Source organism: Gavialis gangeticus, unplaced genomic scaffold, assembly GCF_001723915.1.
Source record: "Gavialis gangeticus isolate Ggan-Ray unplaced genomic scaffold, GavGan_comp1, whole genome shotgun sequence".
In the NCBI taxonomy this organism is placed as follows: Eukaryota; Metazoa; Chordata; order Crocodylia; family Gavialidae; genus Gavialis; species Gavialis gangeticus.
In genome coordinates, this window is record NW_017729024.1 from 121,199,489 (window position 1) to 121,223,397 (window position 23,909).

At 42.8% G+C, this 23,909-nt stretch overlaps 1 protein-coding gene across 1 annotated transcript in view; it reads left to right on the forward strand.

Moving 5' to 3' along the window:
• Positions 1-23,909, forward strand: part of GLIS3 (GLIS family zinc finger 3) — a 441,718-nt gene that overhangs the window by 302,057 nt on the left and 115,752 nt on the right. Inside the window, exon 7 of the mRNA XM_019517632.1 lies at positions 17,269-17,410. Within this exon, the coding sequence (XP_019373177.1) occupies positions 17,269-17,410 (142 nt within the window). The remainder of the gene's footprint in view (positions 1-17,268; positions 17,411-23,909) is intronic.

Genomic DNA, 23,909 nt, shown 5'->3' on the forward strand with positions numbered 1-23,909 from the left:
CCAACCCATATTTCCTTAACTTGCTTAAGAATGCTGTGGGAGACCATATCAAAAGGCTTGCTAAAGATATATCCAGTCCACTGCTCTCATTGCATCCACAAAACCAGTCATCTCATCATAGAAAGGAACCAGGTTGGTTAGGTATGACTTGTCCTTGGTGAATCCATGTTGACTGTTCCTGATCACTTTTTTCTCCTCCAAGTGCTTAGAAATGGATTCCTTGAGGACCTGCTCCATGATTTTTCCAAGGACTGAGGTGAGGTTGACTGGCCTGTAGTACCCTGGATCCTTCTTTTCCCTTTCTTAGAGATGGGCACTGTATTTGCCCTTTTCCAGTCATCCTGAACCTCTCCCAATTGCCACGTTTTTAAAAATAATGACTGGCAGCTCTGTAATCACATAAGCCAACTCCTTCAGCACCCTCAGATGCATTTCATCTAGCCCCATGGACTTGTACACACCCAGCTTTTCTAAATAGTTCTTAACCTGTTCTTTCACCACTGAGGGCTGCTCACTTTCTCCCCAAACTGTGCTGCCCAGTGCAGTAGTCTGGGAGCTGACCTTGCCTGTGAAGACTGAGGTAAAAAAAGGCATTGAGTACTTCATCGTTTTCCTCCTCATCTGTCACTAGGTTGCCTCCCCCATTCAGTAAGGGACCCACACTTTCCCTGAGCCTCCTCTTGTTCCTACCATACTTGTAGAAACCTGTCTTGTTACCCTTTGTTCTGTGCTAGCTGCAACTCCAGTTGTGCTTTGGCCTTCCTAATGTCATCCTTGCATGACCGAGCAATATTCTTATACGACCTTCCTAGTCTTCTGTCCTAACTTCCACTTCTTGTAAATTTCCATTTTTTTTAAATTTTAGTTTTAGTTGCACATCAGTTTTAGGTGGCTCCTTGACCTCTCAACACCTGGATTGTCCACATATTAACACATGAAACTAGTTTTAAGCACCCTTTAAGTATCTTAAAGTTATGCCACTCCAGGGCAGGTTTGTCTCTGATCTGTGTTACCCACTTTGTGTTCCATTAATGTGTGGCCACTCCCACAGATGAGCCATCCAAGTTGCAGTCCTCCAGCATCCCAAGATGCAGAGTCCTCTCCCCCAGCCTTCTGTTTTGTGCGGATAAACTTTTTCCACCCCTTGAACTCTACTTCCCAGGGAGTGGCTTGGCAACAAGCCAGCTCCCCCCTCCCAGCCCCAGGAGTGAAACCCTGTGCATATAGTCTGCAGAGCACATGCCAGCTAGCCAAGGCACAGGGCATGGAAGGGTCTAGGTGTGGAGTCTAAGGGCGTGGGGGGACTAGGTAGTGGGCTGGATCAGGTCCCCATGAGCTGGGGCTTCCTTCCTGGGGCAGGGGCAGTAGCTACCCCAAAAGCTAGCCCTTCTGTCACTACACTCACCTGCAAGCCACCCCAGGAAACACAACCAACACCCCATATCCCAAATTATTAAAACTTGAGACCTTCTTTACTTTCTCTAGTTTTCATTTAATTTTTTTTACTACTTTTTATTTTATTTTCAGTGGCTGACTTCCTTCATTTCACCACCCTTTCCCAAATCCCATTTTCTTTCCACCTCCCATTTCATTACCCACCCCCATCCCATTAACTCTCTGCCTCCCAGTTTCATGTTCTCCACTCTACCTTCTCTTCCCCCCCCATGAGCTTGTCCTGGCTTACCAGCCCTGTAGAGGCAACTCACAGCTGTAACTTCTGGTCAGACCCCTGCTCACCAGCTCTCTAGTGGCAGGTCAAAGCTGTCCAGGTGGGGGTCAGTCAGTGTAGGTTTTTAACTTTAAGGTGCGACAGCTCCAACCTTGTGCTAGCACTGACACTGATCAGCATTTGAACAGCTTAAATTACAATGTGTAACAAGGCCCTTGCACCCAGTTCCTTCAAGGCATCTGGCTCTGTAACAAAGAACCAGGACTTCCTGGCATGGCTGTCTGCCCCAGAGCCAGGGATCCCATTGTCCTGGGGCCCCTGCCCCCAAGCATAATTAACTAGGAATACAGGCAGGCTTTGGGCCTGTATTCAGCAAGGTATGGTGAACTGAAGGTAGTTTGGATAAACAGTGTCAGACTCCTTTTGGTTTTCTCTGATGAAATGTTGTTTTTAGGATTCTTTCTGCACATCCCTTGTCCATATTTTACATTGCTATATGCATCCCTTAGGAATATTGGCTATGATAGAAAGGCAGTCACTTGGACTTTAAGTAGGATTTTAGCCAAAGTAACTAGGTGCCACCCACCATTCTGACCTTAAGGGGAAGACGCAGAGACTGCACTGCTACCCACCCATGTCTACTACACACAGGAATTGAAAGAGTGATCACAGCCTTTCCATGCAGGGACTGCAAGAACCTCCAACAGCTAGGTTCTGGGGCTGTTCCCCAACTTCAACCTTTCTCTGCCAGTCTATGGTGGCACTGAGCAGGTGGTCCTTTTCTGTTTCATGGGTTTTGGAAAGACACCTGTGTATGGTCAATCATTATCCCACAGCCAATCCTCCTCCCTCACCATGATCTCCTGGCCCTTGTGGTATAGGTGACGTGGACCCTTCTTCATGAACATAAGTGAATTTGACACGTAGGAATGGACCTGAATGACAGTATTTCTCTCTATCCTGGTCATCGTGATATGGCCATGCTATACTCATCATATCTCCTCTCTAATAGTTTGTCCCCTTTTCCCTTACAGCTGATTTCCTGAAATATATACACCTATGAGTCTTAAGAGAGAGAAATTGGAACAGGAAGAATTTAAAAAGTTGTGCTAAAAGGTGTGACATGCCTTTACTGAATAATCTTTTCTCAGGTTGTAAAATATATGATATTAATTACAGGCTAGCATAGAATTTTCTATAAAGGCTTGGCTGATTAAACACCTTTTGTGCTGTGGAACACTTCGACAAATATATCATTCTCCCAGAAAAATAATACAAAGCTCATTTTTATAAATATTGGCAGCATATAATGTTGTTTAATACTTGATTGTTCATTGTTTACACTCTCGTACAGTAGGACCAAATTCTCTGTTTACTGAGTATGTGTTGATTCCACCTCAGTCTGGATGAAGTTACCTGTTTTTTTATATAGACTTGGAGTAAGCACAATTTTATGCCAGTGTTTAGATTTAATGGAAAGCATGACTAAAATATTGCCTAGAGATTTTCTTCTCCTGAAATTAATGTCTTATATTTTAAGCTACAGAACTGACTTCAAGTCATTTTTTCATACTCTCACTTTTTCTTGTACCCCACAATTTCTACAGAACCTCTTTCCCTGTGGAAGCAATAATAGTATGCTTCTGCTGTTTGAGTTATAAATACAGCAAAGAAATCCAATTCCCCTCCTTTCTCTCTCACTCGGAATGAATTGTCAAGAATAAAAGAAGAGAGGAAGGGCTATAACCTTATACAGTTGATATTTCAGCTGGCTATCAGAAGACTGTGTTAGTTAAGGCAATATTGTAGATTTTTAAACCAAATATATCTGGAGAAACTGCCCTAACTCTCACACCTGCCTTCATGTGAACAAATGATTTTTCTCCAGTCCCTACAGTACCAGCCCTGTATATTTTCAAGTCTTTCAGTTTTCTGATGCCCTTGTTCAAATTCTCAGTTCAAATTTCACTGCTAAAACTGCAAAAAGGAGAGAATGGAGTAGAGAAAGGCATAATCTATTTTCTTGCTTTGAGAGCAGTTGAACTTAAGGATATTTTGCCCCCAGTAGTTTTCTATGGAGTCCATTTAAAATATGTCATTAATGCAAAAAGAAGTGCATTCAGAGGCTAAGGGTCAGTGAGCAGTGCCCATAGCAACTAAGAAACTATTCTGCAGAAAAAATGCAGTAAAGAGTAAGTGTTTTAATCCTCAACTTTAATCCCTTTACTTCCTGTTCTCAAAATGAAATATAAATCAGGCACCGTGGAGTGCAGCAATTTTTCCTGAAAGGGATGTTGGCAAAAAGGGATTAGTAATGGGCAGAAGTGTTTAAGGAATTTAATCACACAATTTGTTGTAAAACTTTTGAGACTACGAGTGACCAGTTCTTTTGAGGATGGTCAATGAAAAACAACAAAACACACTTTGAAAGTGATTAGAGGGCTGGCTCGGGCTGACACCCCCATTTGTTGTTGTTACATCATTGCGGGCAGTTGCTGTGACTTGAGAAACTATGGAATGTACTCGGTGTGGCCAGGGAGTAGGCTCTGTAGTGGGGGTGGTATTTTAATGGTGGTGTGTATAGAACTCCTCTGATCTTTAGGAAGCAGTAACAATAAAACAGCTTGCATTTTTTTATCCTTCTTCTGGGGTCGTGGCATTTGTCCTAATCAGGAGATTGTAAATGCACCGTAACATTAACATTTACAGACAGACCACTTCATGTTCTTCCAGCCATTCTTTTAAGGACTGTTTTGTGTCCCGAGCTTTGCCTTGTACTGCTGCAGGCTGTGGCGGCACGGGGTACTGGCGAATGCTTAAGGAGAAGAATTAACATCATACTTTGAGACAGAAACAACAGCTAAATTTACAGATGGGCAAAAGAGAAAAATAAAACAAAAGCAATTGTATCAAAACATACATTATTAATAAGTGCAACCACATTTATTGTGCCTGAATTTCTTTTCTGTTATCAAATTTCATATGCCTCTTTAATTATATTACTCACTTCTGCATGGTATACAAATGAAAATATAGAGCCATGCTACAGCATGGGATAGTCACATGAGTAAATACCCAGCATTTGTATAAGCTTGTAGAGTCCACAGTAAAAACCATTTGCCACTTCACCTCATGCTGAGATTACAGCTAGCTGAGGTAGGTTTATATGTATCCCCAATGGTAATGTAGACTTGTTCTTTAAAGGACAAGTTGGGACCTACCTTCCCTCACCCTACCTCACTTCTCTGTTTTAGCCAGACACTGATTCCACACCAGTGAAACTGAATTTAATACCTCACTTTCCAGCAACATGGGAAACAGACACACATATACAGGATTCATAAAATTAATGCAAGTATTTCCCATATTCTTCAGAGGAATACAAATGGAAGATCCCAAAAGTGAAGTAAAAGTTCAAATGAATCCAATGTTCAGTGAAACTGCCAAATATTGTCCAGTCTCAGCTTCCAGTCAAAATATTATTTCAAACGCTAACCAATTTACTATGAGAAATTGGGCCAAGCATGAAGTTCAGATCCCAGCGCAAACATCTTCAAAGCCAAAAGGCAGAGATTCCAATCCAGGTTCCGGCCAATATAACAATAAGTGGATTTTGCAAAGTTTTGATATGGATATGAAAACCACCAAAATTATCGGTAGACTTATGATTATTTTTATTATTAGGTTTTAGATCTAGGACCCCTGACACACATTATATAGTTGGTGTGATTAACTTGTTAATTTCACCATAAAAAGCAACATGCCACATGTTCATCAGACTTACGGTGCCATAAAACAGCAAGCCAGCCACAAAGATACGACTAAAAATGTGTAACATCTTTGTGGCTGGTTTATCCAGTATCATAAGTTGAACATGTATGATGCCCCATCATCCTGATGGCAACAATCAGCTAATTGTCAGATTTGGGATCTGGTCAGCCCAAGTCTGAAATCTAGCTGGGGTCTGGACTGGTCCTTCTGCTTACAAGCAAGTGATTGTCTGTCTGGATGAGGCTTGCTAGGACCTGGCACCTAGAAGAGCCTTGCCTGCAGCCCCCAGTCTTTAAGGCTCTTTAAGATGCCAGCTCCCAGTGAGCCTCAAGGTATGAGGCAGCTCTAGGGGCTGGCACACAGCACTCCCCTGTGGATCAGACAAGGGACCATCCTGTGTCTGAATCCTGGGCTGCCCAGTGCTCAAGTCTGATCTTCAGCTGAGCATCAGGGTCCAGGACAAAGCCGCCCCATGCCCAGTTGGTGGGATCGGAATGGGGAGCAGCTCCAGGCACTGAAACTAGCAACCCCTTGCTCTGTCCAAGTAGGATTTTGGGGATATATCTGGGAAAGGGGGGGCTTCTCCCATCACCAGCTATGAGTGCTGCTTTCAAGAGGTGCCCAACATGGACCACAAGCACCAGTGGGCTCTTTAAATGGGTGATTCAGCTGCACCTGGGGGAGATTCTACCATCCTCCCACTGCTTGAGCCAGCTGAAAGAGGCACCTGACACCTGCAGCAGGAAAGGTCCCCATTCCCTGTTGCAGTCTCCCATTTAAAGAGCCACTCAGCACTAGTAGCTGGGGATAAGGGAGCTTTCATATCCCCCACTGCTTGTGTGGGCACCACTTTAAATGGGGGAACTCCCCCATCCTCAGCTGCACTGTGGGGGCTACTGTGAGCTCCATGAACGCCACGTGCCTCCAGTGGCTGGGGGGGCACAGTGAGCTGTGGCAGGCGGCAGCGGTGCTGGTGGCAGCAGGAGCATGGTAGTGGTAAGTGTGGAGCTCCCTCAGGCAGCTGCAACACTGTCAGTGGCGTCTGTGGGGGAGTGATGAGCACCAACCAGTGATCAATGACCTCCCATAGATGCTGCTGGCTGCGGTGGCCAGCAGCGATCACAGACCGCCTGCAGACACCACCGGCAGTGTCAGTGGTGGGGGGGAGAGGTGGTGAGCAGCGACTGCTGACAGTGTTGGTGGTGACTGCTGACAGTGCCTTTTCTTAGAGGGTGCATCCAAGTGCACCCCCTATGCGTCGCCAATGGTGAGCTCAGCAATGTGGGTCCCTTCCCTGCTGTTGGGCTTCCAGTGTCCAAGGAACTTTAAAGGGAACAGATGTTTGTTCGGGGCTCCCAGCTGCACGCCCTTTCTTTTAAAGGTTCAGAGCACTGTGAGCCCAACATCAGGGAAAGGCTCCCCAGCGTTGGGTTCATGGCTCCAAACCTTTAAAAAACAGGCATAGTGTTGGGAGCCCGAGCTGCACACCCTGCTTTTTACATTCCCGGGCACCCATGGAAGCAAAAAGTGGGGAGGTTCTGGCTCTTTGGCTGCTGCTGGCATGTTCACAGGGGGAGGTGCAGCTGAAGAGCAAGGAGCTTCCCTTTCTCCAGTGCAGTTGCCCCCTCCCCACCATGGCAGCTGGCAGTCATGCAGTTGAGGTTTGAGGAATTTAATGTCCCGTTGCCAGGATGGTATGACATGCCATACATGTATGGTAGGCAAGGAGGTCACACGATTTGGGGCATGTGGCCTCAAATTCCTCAGACCCCAATCGCACATTTGCCTTAACATCTGCCAGCAGCCAGCTTAGGTGTTGGTTTGAATGCAACTTTGTTTTTCTGTTACTAACAACATTCTTTGTTTCATACCAGTTTCTTACAGATAACAGGAAAAACAATGGGTTCACTCTGAATGGAATACCAGGTGGTCGTACTTGTTTAGTTCCTTAGTTAGAGAATACTTCACTCATGAAGAGAAGATTTGCCAAACAGATCTCTTTTCAAAGGAGGAGAGCAAATCATTCTGCAGCATAAGTGGGCTCTTTGTCTGGTTGCACCTAGAGACACTAGCTGTCAGACAATAGTATACAGTAGCTATACACATTTTGAAATCAACCTGACACAAAAGAGTATAAGATGATTTAAAAAAAAATAGCATAGCTCAGCTGCTAGTCACTTAAAACAAGCTTCAGGAACCTTTTGCAATGGCAAGAAAAAGGGACTTGAGTGGGAGAGATCACATATACTCTCAGCAGTATTTAACATTTGATTGTGCCAGTGTGATTATATGCGAGTATCGTGGATATATAGATAAGAGATGTGTGTGATGTTTAGTTTTTAGATCCATTTCTGGATTGCAAAGGAAAGAGAAAGGGAGGGAGATTATCTTTTTATGAAAATGTGATTTTCTACAATACAGTAAAAGTTACACAGGACAGCCATTATTAGATTATTTCCTATCTAAAGAAACCACTCCAAAGTGTCTTCAAACATGAAATACAATTCTGATCAATCTTTAATGGAACATGCAAATAATTTTGGTTGATCCAGTGAATGGTAGGCTTCAGTGCAATTCTAGTTCACCTTTCAAAAAGCAAAACTTCAATATGATTTATTGATTTTTTGGAAGGTTTTGTTGGGTCTGTTCTGGCTGTAATTTTTCCCCTTAAATGTTGCTCATGATTCCATATAATCTTTTATGAAAATATGGAATGCAACTACTCAATAGTAATATTACAATAGTCTTAGCCTATAAGAAAGCATTGTCTTGTATACAAATGCAAAATTCACTTCAGTCTTTCTTTCAAAATCATTTAGCCCTAAATTTGCAATAATTCCTATCTTGCACAGTTATTCCAAAGCCAGAGCTTTTGTTGCTTTAAGAAAAGCTACTAATGTGCGATATTAACTTAGCACACAGGATCCAAGCATTTTTATCTTTCAGGTTTTTCTTTTCAGAGGTCTCAAGTTTGAGGCCAAAGCAGAAGCGCTCGTGGTGCAGCCTGTCAGATTCCAGCGCATCTGTGAATTCTGCTAACTACCTTGTCACAAGAACACCAAAAAAGGAAAGGAAAGGTTTTCCTTTAAGACAAAAGCCTATAAAATTTCTGTGGTGTGTTTTTGTCATTTAGAAAAAATCATGAAGATGAAATTTATTTTGCTTTTAGAAATGTAAATATTCTGCTGTTCAGTAAGAGTTCTGGGGATAAAAATAGAAAACATAAGGTAGTTATTTACTGGATAGAAACCAATGCTACTCAATGAACTATAGATTAATTTCATTTGTTAAATTCCATCCCATTTACTGGTCCAGTGCTTTAATTAGAGTAAAGAGCAAATATGTTTAAGATTAATACATATGTATTAGTACATATCTATTTAAGTTCTTGGAATGGGTAACAGAGAACTATTGGCAAAGAAAACATGGCTCCTAGATGTTTGCATAGAACCAGATGATTCACTGAAGGCAAAGAGCACCAAGGAAGGAAGCCCATTTCCTCTGTCTTGCTTATTGGCTCCCAGCTATCTGTTGCTTCTAAATGCAAGAATCAGAAAACTTAGCCAGTGCAGACTTGTAGAAAGTTTCCACCATTAACAAGGTTTATTTCTCAGCAAGCAAGTGTTAAACTTTGATTAATTTGATCTGCATGATCAATGTGTGATCTACCAGGCAAACATACAAGTGCAAGGTACTGCATCTAGGGAGAAGGAACCAGCAACACACCTATAGGCTGGGGAATATCCTTTTTGTCAACACGATGGCTGAAAGGGATCTTGGAGTCATTGTTGACTCCAGGATGAACATGAGCCGCCAATACGACGAAGCGGTCAGTAAGGCTAACCGCATCTTGTCATGCATCTACAGATGCATAAAAAGCAGGTCCAGGGAGGTGATCCTTCCCCTCTCTGTGGCATTGGTCAGGCCACAGCTGGAGTACTGTGTCCAGTTCTGGGCACCACACTTCAAGAGGGATGAGGCTAGCATTGAGAGGGTCCAGAGGAGGGCCACTCGTATGGTCAAGCAGCAACGGGGCCTTACGAAGAGAGGCTGAAGGGCCTGAACCTATTCAGCCTCCACAAGAGAAGGCTGAGAGGGGATCTGGTGGCCATTTACAAATTCACCGGGGGGGGGCCAGCAGGAATTGGGGGTACCACCCAGGGTTACTAGGAATAATGGCCACAAATTGTTAGAGAGAAGGTTCAGGCTGGATATCAGGAGACGTTACTTTACAGTTAGGGCTGCCAGGCTCTGGAATGGGCTCCCGAGTGAGATGGTACTCTCTCCTACCTTGGGGGTCCTCAAGAGGAGGCTGGTCAGATATTTGGCTGGGGTGATATGACCTCAGCTTGCATTCCTGCCTGGGGCAGGGGGTCAGCCCTGATGATCTGTTAGGTAGCTTTCGACACTAAGCACTATGATACAATATTAACAAAATTCACATATCATTTGGCTTCACATTTAACTTGTAATTTTCTGGTGGTCAGTTCAGTGTACTCTATGACTGCATCCAGAAAAGTGGGGCCATGCAGTATACAGCATAGCAGACATGTCTGAGCTGCCACATACTGCATGTTCAGTTGTTCTCTGCACTGCAAGTGATATCCAGGGGTCAAAAAAACCTGTGCAAAAAAAAAAAAAAAGCAGAGTGGTGCATGCGGCAGTAGTGCATGTTGCCCAAAGCTGGAGCCTAGCCAGCTAGAGCCACACTCTACTGCCGGCCTGGCTCAGCACAGTGGAATCACCACTGCTGCAGCCCTGGGCCCCCAGGACCCCTGGTAAGGCAGCTGGGGCCAGCCCAGTGCTAGCTCCAGCCTCTCCTGCCCCACCCAGGGTAACTTGCTGTGTGTCAGCACATACATGGCACAGGCGTTCCCTGGGGACAACTAGTGGCGGCACAAGGTTTACCGTCACTCATTTTCCTCCAGGAACCAAATGTCCATGTATCTCTGGACATAGCCTACAAGTGCATTAACCTAGCAGGTGTGAAATTTTGGCTATACAACATTTCAAGCCCATATGAGCTTCTGGACACTATCCTAGAAAAATTAAGAAGATGCTCAAAGGCAAAGACAGAAACTGTGCTCCTCACTACCACTGCTGTTGCTACCATCTTTGAGGCCACCATTCAGTCCTTCTCATTTGGGACTGTTAATAATATTGATTTCTGAGTTATACCATTAACACAAGCTTTTTCATAATGGTACACAGAAAAAGATTTATGAAACTATCCTGTTATTGTAAAGACATTCCCCAGATTAAAAATGATCAAAGTTCAGCTTTATATTGTAATTTAAGACATGTCATTGCTGAAGACTGAATTCTGCCAAGATATTTGGCTAAGTTTTTTTTTTTTACCAGCTATCTACCCTGTGTGTTGAGAACTTGTAGTAGGCACACAAGCATGAATGCATGAAAATTGCTTTCAAAATAATTAGTTTGAAAGTGCTTGAATACTGGTAAGTTTGCAGCAGAAGCCCAGCCTTTTGAAGAAATATTGATGTTAAAATAGTATTATTAAATATGGGGCAGGTTTGGAAGTTATCATGATTCTATTTAAAATGGCTTGGTAACAAAGTAATCTTGTTTGAAAAATCCTAAGCTACTTTTCTCCTAACCAAGTCTGTTCATAAAAACACATTTTTGATGACATCCAATATCTTTTAACAACAAAAAAGAACCTACAGAAGCTCTGCAACATGGGAAATTCAGATAAAACTTACATTGGTTAGAGAAATACAAAACAAAAGATCTTTTCTTAGTAGTTTTCTTTGGATGTATGTCATGCATCAAACTTGCATAATGTGTCTGCACTTGGACACAAATATAATGAATCTGAAAATTGAGGAATCTGGGGTCTTATTCCCTCCTAATTACTTTCACTTGACTTACTTAATCTCAGGCGATTATTCAATCATATCTGAAATGCGAAAATGACAGGAGTAGAATTTCCATTCCTTGTTGTGAAAGCATATAAACATTAGCTGACTGTCATGGGAAAAAAACCAAATGTAAATCATTGTTGATGGTGACTTGTTTTTATATATTTGAAGAAATCCCCACATTGGCAATGAGAGCTGCTTAAGTTTCTAAACGGAGAGCTTGTCAAGTTTGCTGCGCAATTTAATTATTAAAGTTGAAAATCTATCCCTCAGAACAAATATTTCGTAAAGGAAAGCTGTTCATGAGCTATGCCACTGTTTTGTTTACTTGCACCTGGGCCAGCCAGGAATGCAGGCCAAGAAATGGCACACGGGAAACTTGTCGGCTCAGCATGTTTAGATTGTTAGTTGTTTATTGCATCAGTCACCAAGATAACTCACTGCAGACCATACCTGTGCATGGCTTCTCAAAGGTAGAATGACTCAGTTTTCGGGTACAGTCTGATTGTCAGAAATACGTAGCAGGTTGGCAAGTTTTCACTGAGATATATTGCATACTCAAATCAACGGATGTGTAACACTTAGTGTGGCCATTTCAGAAACTACTTCAGAACAAGATGAAAATCCAACAATCTTCCGTGGGTAACAGGCAACGTGTATCTGTGCTGTCTCAGGAATAAGGCAGACATTAGATGGTAGAATGCATTGGCCAAATCTTTTTTTCCTCAATTTTTTTGAAAAAAGATAAATTCTTCTGAGACATTTTCCATTTTCATCAATATTTTCTGCGTTTTTATTAGAAAAAGAAACTTTGAGCACTATTTTTCTAGTCTGATGATAAAGTAAAAATGTAGGTTTTTGTGGGGGGGAAAAAAATCAATTTCTCCATGGAAACCTGTTTAAATTCTTTGCAGAATTTTTCTAAAACTATTCTGTTGGGGGGTTTTTTTCTTGCACATCTTTGCAGGAAATAAATTCACTTTTTGAGTAGCTGAGAGTAGCAGTTTGATTCATATATTCTATTTTACTCCAGAGGGCATATATACTATGCCAGCCCTCTTACTGGCATAGGTTACCTCTCTCCCCTTGTTGTTTCTGGTGTATTGCCTGGCAGTCTAGTGGGCTGGTAGTAAGTCTGTCTACATCTTACTATCCACTCCCCGCCTATCTTCTCAAGAGAGGAATAGCCGCTTGAAGATGGCTGTTCCCATCTTCACATGCACTGTCAACGGCAATTTCAGTGATGTGGGTATCTCATATGCACAAGTAAGAGTGTTACAAACAGCCCTTACTCCTTTGTAAGGGTTTCCAGTAGGTCTTTCCTGATTAACCATTTAATGAGGACTCCAGTTTAGAAGGTGAATCTGTGACTATGCAGTGTTGTGCGATATCTATTGTTCACTCAAAAATATAAGATTTAATTTAGAAATATATCTCTACCTCTGCTGGATGTAAAGAAGTTCTTCAAAACATGAACTGAATGTAATCTATTTAGTGTGTTTTTTCTTGAAATAGATGTCTAGGTTTGGAATTCTCTTCAGAATATACATTCATAGTTTTTTTCCAAGGTTTTATTTTGTCATAATAATCCTCACTGGCTGTAGTAGAGATTGGAAGTTTTTGTGTTAGCACAGGGTGTCATGAAGTAATCATTCCCGGTATCATAAAATTTAAAAATACTTTAAAATAAAACCTTAAAAATTTTAAAGATGGGAAGACATACACCCCAATGGAACAACAATGGAAAATGTGTTATGTGCTACATTTGTTTGGATGACACGTCTGTTTATTATTTATATCTAATATGTAAATTCCCATAACACACTTCTCTCCATTCTGCTCATCACTTCTTCCTGTTATTGCATATACCTGTGATACTTATAGGGAAGGCAATACATTTTATGCTGTGAAATAAAAAAGCCAGTGTGTTGCCAACAAACAACTTTACAAACAACAAAGGCTTTGGAAATCTCTGTATAATACAAGTGGTTTTAAAGTCGGGCGGGGTGGGGGAAGGGAGGGAGGGATCATTTGTTTTTTTGGTGTTATGAATAAAGTTTGTACTGATTAGCACAATTTGTGATGGTCATGTTAAGAAGACTGTGGGTGATAAGAATTTGCTTCTTCGGCTCCAAGAGTCTGTATGCACTTTAGTTCATGAAAAGGCCATGTTACTAGTAATAGTGGTAAAAACCTAAGAACTACTTTGGAACAGAAAACAGACAGGGCTTCAGGGGTACAATGGGGAAAAACATCTGGGCCCTAGAGTAGATTGCAATATGGGAGATAAATGGGAACTGATTGCCAGAAGTTGTGCTAAACTTGATTTTTATTTTCTATTTGTTTAGGTAGTGTGTGTTAGATGAATTCCAGAATAACAAAAATACCTTACAAAAAACAAACATTCAGGAATATTAAAAATATGCTTCATATTTAATGGAGGAAATAGCATAGGATTTGACCACATGTTTTGAACTAATCAGTCTTCATGAATGCCTTTCATCTGAAATACAGTCAGTTTATCCCTCCTACTGAAAGTATATGGGCTTGATTTACCACTCCATTACACCAGTTTTATTTCAGGGTAGAACAGTAAAACATATAGGTGGATAACAGTATAATAGATGGGGATTAAACCCAATGGCTAAGTACAGACATTCAAAAAGCCTGAGGCTGAATCACTTCAGTTTTCACAGGTTAGTCTAAACTGAGTAGATTAAACCGATAAGCAAGTAAACAAACTTTTTATTCCAGAAATGCAGTCACGTGCCTGAAGTGGCCCAGGCCAGAAGCTAGGGAGTGGTAAAGCACATCTGCCTGCTCAGCTGGAGGAGACAGCTTGGGCCAAGCCTAGCTTGCCCACCCTGTGAGGGGGGAGGTATGCAGGGGAGGTGCAAAGTGTCCTAGGATGATGGGGGACTGTAAGTTACCTTGAATCTGGAGAGGATCTGGGATAGAAGTTAAATAAATCAATTTAACCTGAATCATAGAAAATTACGGTAGGGAGGGACCTCAGGAGGTCATCTAGTCCAACCCCATGCTCAAAGCAGGACCATCCCCAACTAACCCATCCCAGACAAGGCTTTCTCTAGCCAGGTCTTAAAAACGTCCAAGGATGGAGATTCCACCACCTCTCTGGGTGACGTGTTCCAGTGCTTGACTACCCTCCTGGTGAGAAAATTCTTCCTAATATATAACCTAAACCTCCCTTGCTGCAACTTGAGACTGTTGCTCCTTATTCTGTCATCTGTCACCACTGAGAACAGTCTGGCTCCATACTTTTTTGCAACCCCGTTTGGTAGTTGAAGGCTGGTATTAAATCTCCTCTCAGTTTTCTCTTCTCTACACTAAATAAGCGCAGTTCCCTTAGCCTCTCCTCAGAAATCATGTGCCCCAGCCCCTGAACCATTTTCATTGCCCTCCACTGGACTCTTTCCAATTTGTCCTCATCCTTTTTGTAGTGGGGGGCCCAAAACTGGACACAGTACTGAAGATGTGGCCTCACCAGTGCTGAATAGAGGGGAATGATCACTTCCCTTGACCTGCTGGAACACGCCTACCAGTGCAGCCCAGTATGCCGTTAGCCTTCTTTGCAACAAGGGCACACTGTTGGCTCATATTCAATTTATTGTCCACTGTAACCCCTATGTCCTTTTATGGAGAGCTGCTGTCCAGCCAGTCAGTCCCCAGTATGGCATTGTTCTATCCTAAGTGCAGGACTTTTCACTTGTCTTTGTTGAACTGCATGAGATTTATTTTGGCCCAATCCCCCAATTTGTCTAGGTCACGCTGAATTCTAGTCTTACCCTCCAGCATATCTACTACTCCCCCCAGTTTGGTGTCATCTGCAAACTTGATGATGTTGCCATCTTCCACGTTGTTGATGAAGACATTGAACAAAACCGGCCCTAGGGCACTCCACTTGATACTAGGTGCCAACTAGACATCAAGCCATTGATTATTACCCTCTGAGCCCAATGTTCTAACCAGTTTTTTATCCACCCTACAGTCCATTCATCTAGCCCATACTTCCTAACTTGCTGTGAGAATATTGTGGGAGACTGTTTCAAAAGCCTTGCTAAAATCAAGGTATACCACATCCACTGGTCTCTCTGCATCCACAGGGCCAGTCATCTCATCCTAGAAGGCAATCAGGTTAGTCAGGTATGACTTACCCTTGGTGAATCCATGCTGACTCTTCCTATCACCTTTTTCTCCTCCAAACTCTTAAAATGAATTCTTTGAGGATCTGATCCATGTTTTTTTCCAGGGACTGAAGTTAGGATGACTGGTCTGTAGCTCCCTGGATTCTTTTCCCCCCGCTTTTTCCTTTTTGCCTTTCTTAAATATGGACTCTGTGTTTGCCCTTTTCCAACCTCTCCTGATTGCCATGAGTTTTCAAAAATGGTGGCCAGCAGCTTTGCAATCACATCAGCCAACTCCCTCAGCATCCTTGGTGCATCCCATCTGACCCCATGTACTTGTGTCCAGCTTTTCTATATAGCCCCTAACCTGTCCTTTCACCACTGTTGGCTGTTCACCTCCTTCCCAAACTGTACTGCCAGGAGCTGACCTTGCCTGTGAAAGCGGAGGTAAAAAAGGCATTGAGTACTTTAGCCTTTTCTTCATCATCTGTTATTAAGTTGCCTCCACCATTCAGTAAGGTACCCACACTTTCCCTGATCTTCCTTAATCAGTTAAGTCTGATATTACATGCAACCAGGTTTATCTTAAACCAGTTTCAGCCCTTTCTGAAAGTGGTTTATGTGCACTGAACTTCTGTTGTGTTACAGATTTAAAGTGGTTTCTGATCACTTATACTAGTTTATGTGCAATTTCTGTTCCTAGCCAATTTGTCCCTCAGGGTTTGAGGCAACTGTGCTAAACCCTGAAGATTTGAGGAAATTCTAGATCCATTGTGTAAAGCCACCAACAGCATAATCCCAGTGGTGTGACATCCTAACATTGCATTGTCTGCCTGTTGCACCCACTTGCCAAATACTCCTTGTCGTCATTTGCTGTTGTAAAGGTTAAAATCACAAAATAATGACAACACCTTCCACTGCTGGTTATTTTGTGGATCTCTGAAATTCACTTCAACAATTGTGGCTTCTTTACCTCATTCCTTGTTCCTAAATGTGGGAGAGGCATGGATATTTTTCTTCCTCTCTTTTCTCCCTTGCTGGTTTGTTAGAAGAATTGGATTTGATCCTGGTTGCTGTTGCCCATTGGCTTAGCATTCTGTCTGTGGCCTCTCAGGAGACCAGGCAGACTGAAAGAACCTCAGTTAGCCCCTTAAGTTCCAATTCTCATTTTTATGCAAAAGTCATTTTACTGCTCTCTGAGTATGTAACTATAATTTATACTCCCTTTGTAGCCACTTTACCTGGCCAGAGTACTGCAAAGTGGTCTTAAGAATAGTTGAAAATCAGACCTACACTCTCAAGGAGCTGTATACATAGCATACCAAAAAGTTACCTGTGTCATTACTGCTTTAAAAAAACTTACAAATATTTGTATGGTTTACCATACCTTCCAGCTCATAAAGGAATCATTGTTCATTTGGTATGTTCCTCATTATGAAGTGGTCAAATCAGTATTTCAGTTCTGTAAGGGTGTGTGTGTGTGTGTGTGTGCGTGTGCACGCACGAGAGAAAGAGAAAGAGAGGGAAAAGAGGGAGAAGGTGCACAAGTGTCTTGGATCTCTTCTGTTCAATGCCCACTGCTTAGTCCTGTGAACTGTTGGGAAAGACATCTTGATTCACACATGGAGAATCGGTGCTGAAATGGAACAAGTGACCATTTCCAAAGACCTTTTTTTGTTGAGGAATCTTCATTTCAATTTCCTCCCTGAAGCCATTAATAGTTCTTCATTATGATTGCCCAAGTCATATCAAACATTTCCTCTGTGATGATATTTTCCCCTTCTTATCTCTTATATTTCAGTTGCGATCAAGCTCAGAGCTTGACCAGGACATCCTCAGCGATTGCCTCACTATCCAGCCTCTCCAGCCAGCCCCTTCACCCCATGATGCTCCAGACAATACCATGGGGCGATCACCAGGGCCAGTTCATGACATCTATCCAGGTATAGTTAAAAAGACAGGAAGACTTGCCAATATGTTGATAGCTTCCTTTATTCTTCTGATGTTTTAGTGGTGGAAAGCTGCCTAATATATCTACTTTCTTTGTTTTCTAAACTACTCCTGAAAAGGACAGAACAGGATACAGTATATCAAAAAAGGTATGTCAGAGTTTTTATAGAAGGTCTCACTTTGACCATGAAAAGACGTACAGTAGGGAAAATATTTACCCAGTGGGAATGGAAATCTTGCCAGAGGTTCAACTGATCCATTCCTTCTTGGCTAGTCCTGAAGGGAATGTTTCTTACTTCACTATTCATTGACCATATGTATGTCTTCTAACAGAGCTTCAGAAGTGAGGTTAAATGTTGACAGGAAGTCTTACTTACTTTTGTACTGTAGGAAAACATACATCTACCAGTAAATAGGCTTGTTTTCATACTAAGTCCAGCTTGTTTCATTTAAGCATTTTGGATTTTCACTTTAAAAAAAATAGTTCTCTGGTGGTAGGTTACATTTATAATAACTGTTCAAATTTCAGCAGATGTTAAAACATTAACACACTATGAGAGACAATATTTTCCAATGTTCAAGCTCATCTGCAGTAATACAGTAGGTAGCATTTCAGCATTTATTATGAAAAATGTAGATAGTTACAAAAACACTTGTTTACTGTTAGCTAGAATATGTTGTATCTTACTGGGCACATCTACGCAAGATGCTAAAAGCGCAGTAGACTAATTCTACTGTGCATTAGTGCATCATGGCAAAAGCCATGCTTACGTGCTAATACACAGTAGAATTCATTTACTGCATATTAGCATCACTTAAAAGATGTGTGCTGTAGCTACTGCACAGTAGTGCTGGTTACCATGCATTAAGTTAGTACCTGTTATTAATAGGTGCAAAACTTAATGAGCAGTATTTACAGCACATTACTGCATGTGTAGACATGCCCACTGTGGTCTTAAGTGCATCTCAGTTGACAGCCTAAGCCTTAATTGAAAGTTACATGTAACAGTGGAAAGTGTTAACTGATCTTATATACGACAGGGAAAATGACATTATTTAAAATAGCCAGTTTTATTTTGCTGAAGGACTTACAAACATGGAAGTTTTCAGTTTTGGTTTGCCTTGGCTGTAACAGAACTATATAGTACTTTGCATAAATGCAGTTTCTTTTGTATTTGGTATGTTATGCTGTGATTGAGATTTACAAGAAGGTAAGTCAGGCAATAGAAAGCCATGGTTTCCACAGTGACTACAACTCGACTCCTGTTCACAGACAAAATATCAAGTATTACTGTATGCGATGTTAATTTTTAATTAATGTAGCATGTTAAATCTGGTTGCAATCTGAATATAGTTCCTACCATCTGAGTGGTAAGGGAAATGTCACATGTCAGTAAATCAATTGTTCTATGGGGAATTCAAGCTTAAGCATTTTTAAGAAAGAAAAACTGTCCTTTTCTTTCCTCATGTGTCTAAACAACTTGTGTGCTATAGAGTGCAGGTACCTGCAAATACATCCAGGTTTTCAAAAGTTCATATATTCTTACAAAGATCTATTCCAGTGGGGGCTGTGAAGTGCTGAGTTGTTTTGCAACCAAGTGTATTGAACTTTTCAACTCCAGGGTGCTAATTCAAATCAAATCCAGACTGGTAGCAGCCAAAAGTTCCTTCTGTTCAACAGCTGTTCAGTACCCTAAGCCTAAACCAAAGGAATTAGTGAACTTAGCCCAATTCTTAGTTTGTCCACACCATAAATGACACATTTACATTCTTTTGGCATTGCCTGTAGAAGGATCAAGCACTAATAAAGGCTAAACTCCCTCTTCTTGCAGCTAGTTTCTCTGCACCAGGATAGCACAAGGGAAGGTCAGTAGTTTTTCATTATATACTCTACTTGATCAGTGGATTCCCAGAAGACATTTTTCTTCCCAATGGCTACCACCAGCCATTACTGTTGATAAAACTAAAGGCACAGGTTGCTCTTTAATAGGATGGCTACTAGTTTGTGCACAGGAAAGTGAAACAGTCAAGTAAAAGGGTGCCAAATAAGATGTCATTGTTTCCTGTATGGTTGAACTTAGCCTGTCCACAGGAAAGATATCCCCCACCCTGTTCTCTATGATTGGGACACTGGAGGGGGTGGGGAGACATGTGGGAGACAGGGGGTGCATTTACATGTGCTATTAAGGTGGAGCAATGAACTGCAGCACATACCATGCTAGAGTTTATTGCTACCAGGTTCCAGGTTTACACATGCAGCACACTGAGATGGGGCAGAGCAGCCCCAGCTTGCAGGGGGCTCAGGGGGTCAGCCTGCCAGCCTAGGGCTACTCCAGTGTGCTGCCTGCCAGCCTGGGGCTGCTCCAGTGTGCTGTGGAGAGGCTGTCTGGGGCACAAGGGTGCTTTAGTGGGGACTAGCCAGCAGGAAACCCCGCACTGAAGCATCCTCATGTCCCAGCCAGCTGGTTCAGCATCTACAAATGCTTAACTCCATCCTAATAGTACCATACAGTGTAGATGATGTAGACATTTTACTGTGGGGTGAATTAGGCAGCTCTTCAGTAAACATAAACGGTACAAGAATTCAAAGAATAGGGGAGATAAAGGAGTATGTAGAAACTGATGGAAGAAATGTGTATGAGGAACAGAGAAATCTTGAATAGGGAGCCGGGAGAGGATTGACTCTAGTAAAGAGAGTAAGCAGAGGAGAGGGGCAAGAGAATGATAAAAGTGAGGGCCAGAATAGTGTAAGGAACAGGATGTGGAGTGCCCTACAAGCAACCAACTTTTTATATGTGCATTTAAGTTTGAATTTTAACCTGGTGAGGCTTTTGGAACAGTTATCTTTGTCCTTGGATCAGGAACACAGGAAGTAGTTAAAAAAAAAAAAAAAAGGTAAAATGCATTTATTTATTTTTATTCTCATGATTTTAAATCCTATCTCATGATATTTGTGATATTTTTTTAGTCTGATTCATGGCTCGTATTGGAATGTTTAGGATTGGCAACATTACTGCCTCATCTGAGCCTCACAGTGAACAGCAGTTCCTGTAATTAAAGAGTTAATCAAGAGCTTTTATGAGCTGTAATTTCTTTTTAGTTAATAGACTGTTTTTTCTAGCACATTTGTTTACTCATTGTTGCAGCTATCTATCAGTTGACACATGTTTGCTTGCTGCTTTTCCTTGGTGCACTGAAGACAGGTACTACTGATTTCCGTCAATTAACCTGGAGTAGCGTGTCAGGGATAAACGAAACCATGTCACTTCATTTTGACAGCCGCCCAATCCGGTTGAAAGAAATTGTTTCATTAACTACTCATCAGGGCTGCTAGGTAATAATATACTGCATGGAAAAGTGAACTAGCACTAAAGGAGAGAATAGTTTTTTTTGGAAATGACAATATTAAAATTATTCATGCCATAAGGAGAAAAAGAAAAACATTATAAAGCTGACTGTAGTGTCCAAGAGACGTTGTTCTTTCAATTTCTCTGAGATTAGCAGTTCTGAGAACTTTCCCAAATGTAGGGGGAAACTTTTGAGACTATCTGAAAAAGAAAATAGATGATAAAACTCACTTTTACTGTAGAATGTATACAGGACATATTAGCTGAAATAACATCTGTGCTATTCTCGGATTAGAAACATGCACAGATGTCTATCCCACCAGTAGCCCTAAATCAAACTTTTACCATTTGGTGATGGCTTAATAGTTTATGAATATTTAAAAGCAAGGGACTTCTTAACTGCTTGTCTTCTAAAAGATGTGCAAAATAAACAGTTGAAAGGCTGCTGTCAACTTAAAAAATGTGAGTCACATTTCTCTCTGAAAATAATGTACCTGCTCTAGTTATAACTTATCAGTATATCTCAGAAAAGTATAAATGAAAAGTTAGCAGAAAGATATTTTTCTTTTTTTCTCCAGTTAAATTAGTGCAGTTAAATGTCCTTTATTTATAGTAATGTTCAGTTTCTCTCTGTATAATCAGTTCTCTTTTGTTAAAAATTTAAATTAATACATATTAATAGGGGAGAAGTACACACACTCAAAAAATTTTAGTTCAGAACATACAATTTAAATGATGGTCTATAAAAACTGGATTTATTTAGTCATTTGAAATGAAATGAGTCAATATAAAAATCTTCAAGTTTGGGATATTTGTTTAAATTTCTCAACCAACTTTCATATGGGTTGGGTGCCCATATCTGTCACTGACTTGAGATGTTGAACGCTTCCACAAATCAGGGTATTCATCAGTTAAACATGGATTTAGATATGATCATAGGAAAGTAGAGCTACAAGGAATCTCACAACATCATCTAGTCCAGCCTCCTGCTCGAGGCAGGAACGTCCCTGACTAAACCATCCCAGCCAAATGTCTATCTAACCTGCTCTTGAAAACTTCCAAGGATGGAGATTCCTCAACTTCTGTAGGTAGCCTCTTCCAGTGCTTGACCACCATCATAGATCAAAAGTTCCTACTAATCTCCGACCTAAATTTCTCCTATTAAAGCTCGAGTCCACTGCTTCTAGTCCTGTCCCTTCTGGCCACAGAGAAAAGCCCATCCCTATCTTCTCTATAATCAACCTTCAGGTGTTTGAAGACTGTTATCAAATCCCTCCTTAGTCTTCTCTAAACTAAATAACCCTGGTTCTTTCAGACTTCCCTTATAAGTTATACCTCCCAGCCCCCAGTCATTTTTGTTGATTTGTGCCAGGCTTTTTGGTCCCTGAGGTTGTTAAAGTCTGCTTTACTGAAGTCCAGTGTTTTATTCTGCTGCTCTCCTTTCTTCTTCCTCTTAGGGTCTTAAAACCTATCAGTTCGTGGTCACTGCCACCCATGTCACCTTCCGTCTTTACATTCACAACTAATTCCTCCATTTATGAAAAGTGAATCAAGACAAGATTCCCCCCCCCTTTGTTCACCTCTCTACCATCTATAGCAAAAGATTATGCCCAACTTGCTCCATGAATTTGTTGGACTGTTTGTGCACTGCTGTTTCTCTCCCAGCAGACGTCCCAGTAATTGAAGTCCTACATGAGAACTGAGTCCTATGACTTGCAAACTACCATTAGTTGTTTAAAAAAGGTCTTGTCCACCTCCTGCTCCTGTTTTGGTGGCCTGTAGCAGATGCCCACAATATTTCCCCCTGCTGCTCTCCCCTCTGACCTTTACTCAAAGGCTTTTAACAGAGGCTTCTACTTCCTACTGCACTTCACAACATGTGTACATTGTCTCTCTCTCTATAAGTCAATCCCACATCCTTTTTCCCCCTGCTTGTCCTTCCTGGACAAGCTATACTAAACCATGGTTGTATACCAGGGGTGGGCAAAATACGGCCCGCAGGACTCATCCGGCCCATGAGACCATTCTATCTGGCCTGCGGGGCCCCTAAAAAATGTAGAAAATTTAATATTTCTCTGCCCTTGGTTCCTGTCAAAAATGACAGGAACTAAGGGCAGTAGGACCCAGGGGAAGCCCAGTGGGCTCCCACAACAGTGGGAACTGCCCCGCACCACCACCCAGCCAGAAGACCCAGCCAGCGTTTCTGGACTGGGAGCACATGGCTGTCCCGGCATGGGAAGATCAGGTTAAGTGGTGTGGGGGGGACCCCAGGCTGGGAAGGAGCATGGAGAGAGAGGCCCCTCCCTGCCCCACGCCCGGTGCCCCGCACTGCAGCTGCTCGCAGCCCATGTGGGGCTGCCTGTGCCCACTCCAGACAGCCCCATGTAGGCTGCAAGTGCCTGCAGCGTGGGGCACTGGGCGTGGGCTGGGGGAAGGGCCACTTCCCCCCTGCACTCAGCTTTTCCCTGGGCTCCTTCCCTGCGTGGAGACAAGCAGCCCCTCACCCACCCCATGGCCAGTGCCCCTCACTGCAGGTGCTCTCAGCCCATGTGGGGGCTGTCCAGAGCAGGCACAGGCAGTCCCAGGCAGGCTGTGAGCGGCTGCAGCGGGGAGCGCTGGGCATGGGATGGGGAGGAGCTGCTTTCTGCCTCCCCCCTGCACACTCAGCACCACCTTCTAACCCAGCCCCACTGCCAGGCTGGCAGTGGGGCAAGTTTCAAGCTGGTGCTGAGTGTGGAGAAAAGTAGCCCCTCACCCACCCCATGGCCAGCGCCCCATGCTGCAGCCACTCACAGCCTGTCTGGGGCTGCATGTGCCTGCTCCAGACAGCCCCGTGTGGGCTGTGAGCAGCTGCAGCAAGGAGTGCCAGCCATGGGGCAGGCAAGGCGCCACTTTTCCCCACACTCAACACCAGCTTCTTCCCTGCTGGCAAGCAGGGGGTCAGGGCTGAGCGCTGCCCCCCACCTGTACTGCGGGGCTTGGGGGGCACTGGGTGTGAGCAGGCAGGGAGCCAGTGGGACCACGGGGCCTGCACCAGTGTCCCAGGGGCCAGTGCCGGCGGAGCCCTGAGCAGGGTGGCAGGCGTGTGGGGTCCTGGCTGGCAGGGTTTCTGTGGAGTCGGGCCAGCTCCTCCCTCCCTGCTGGT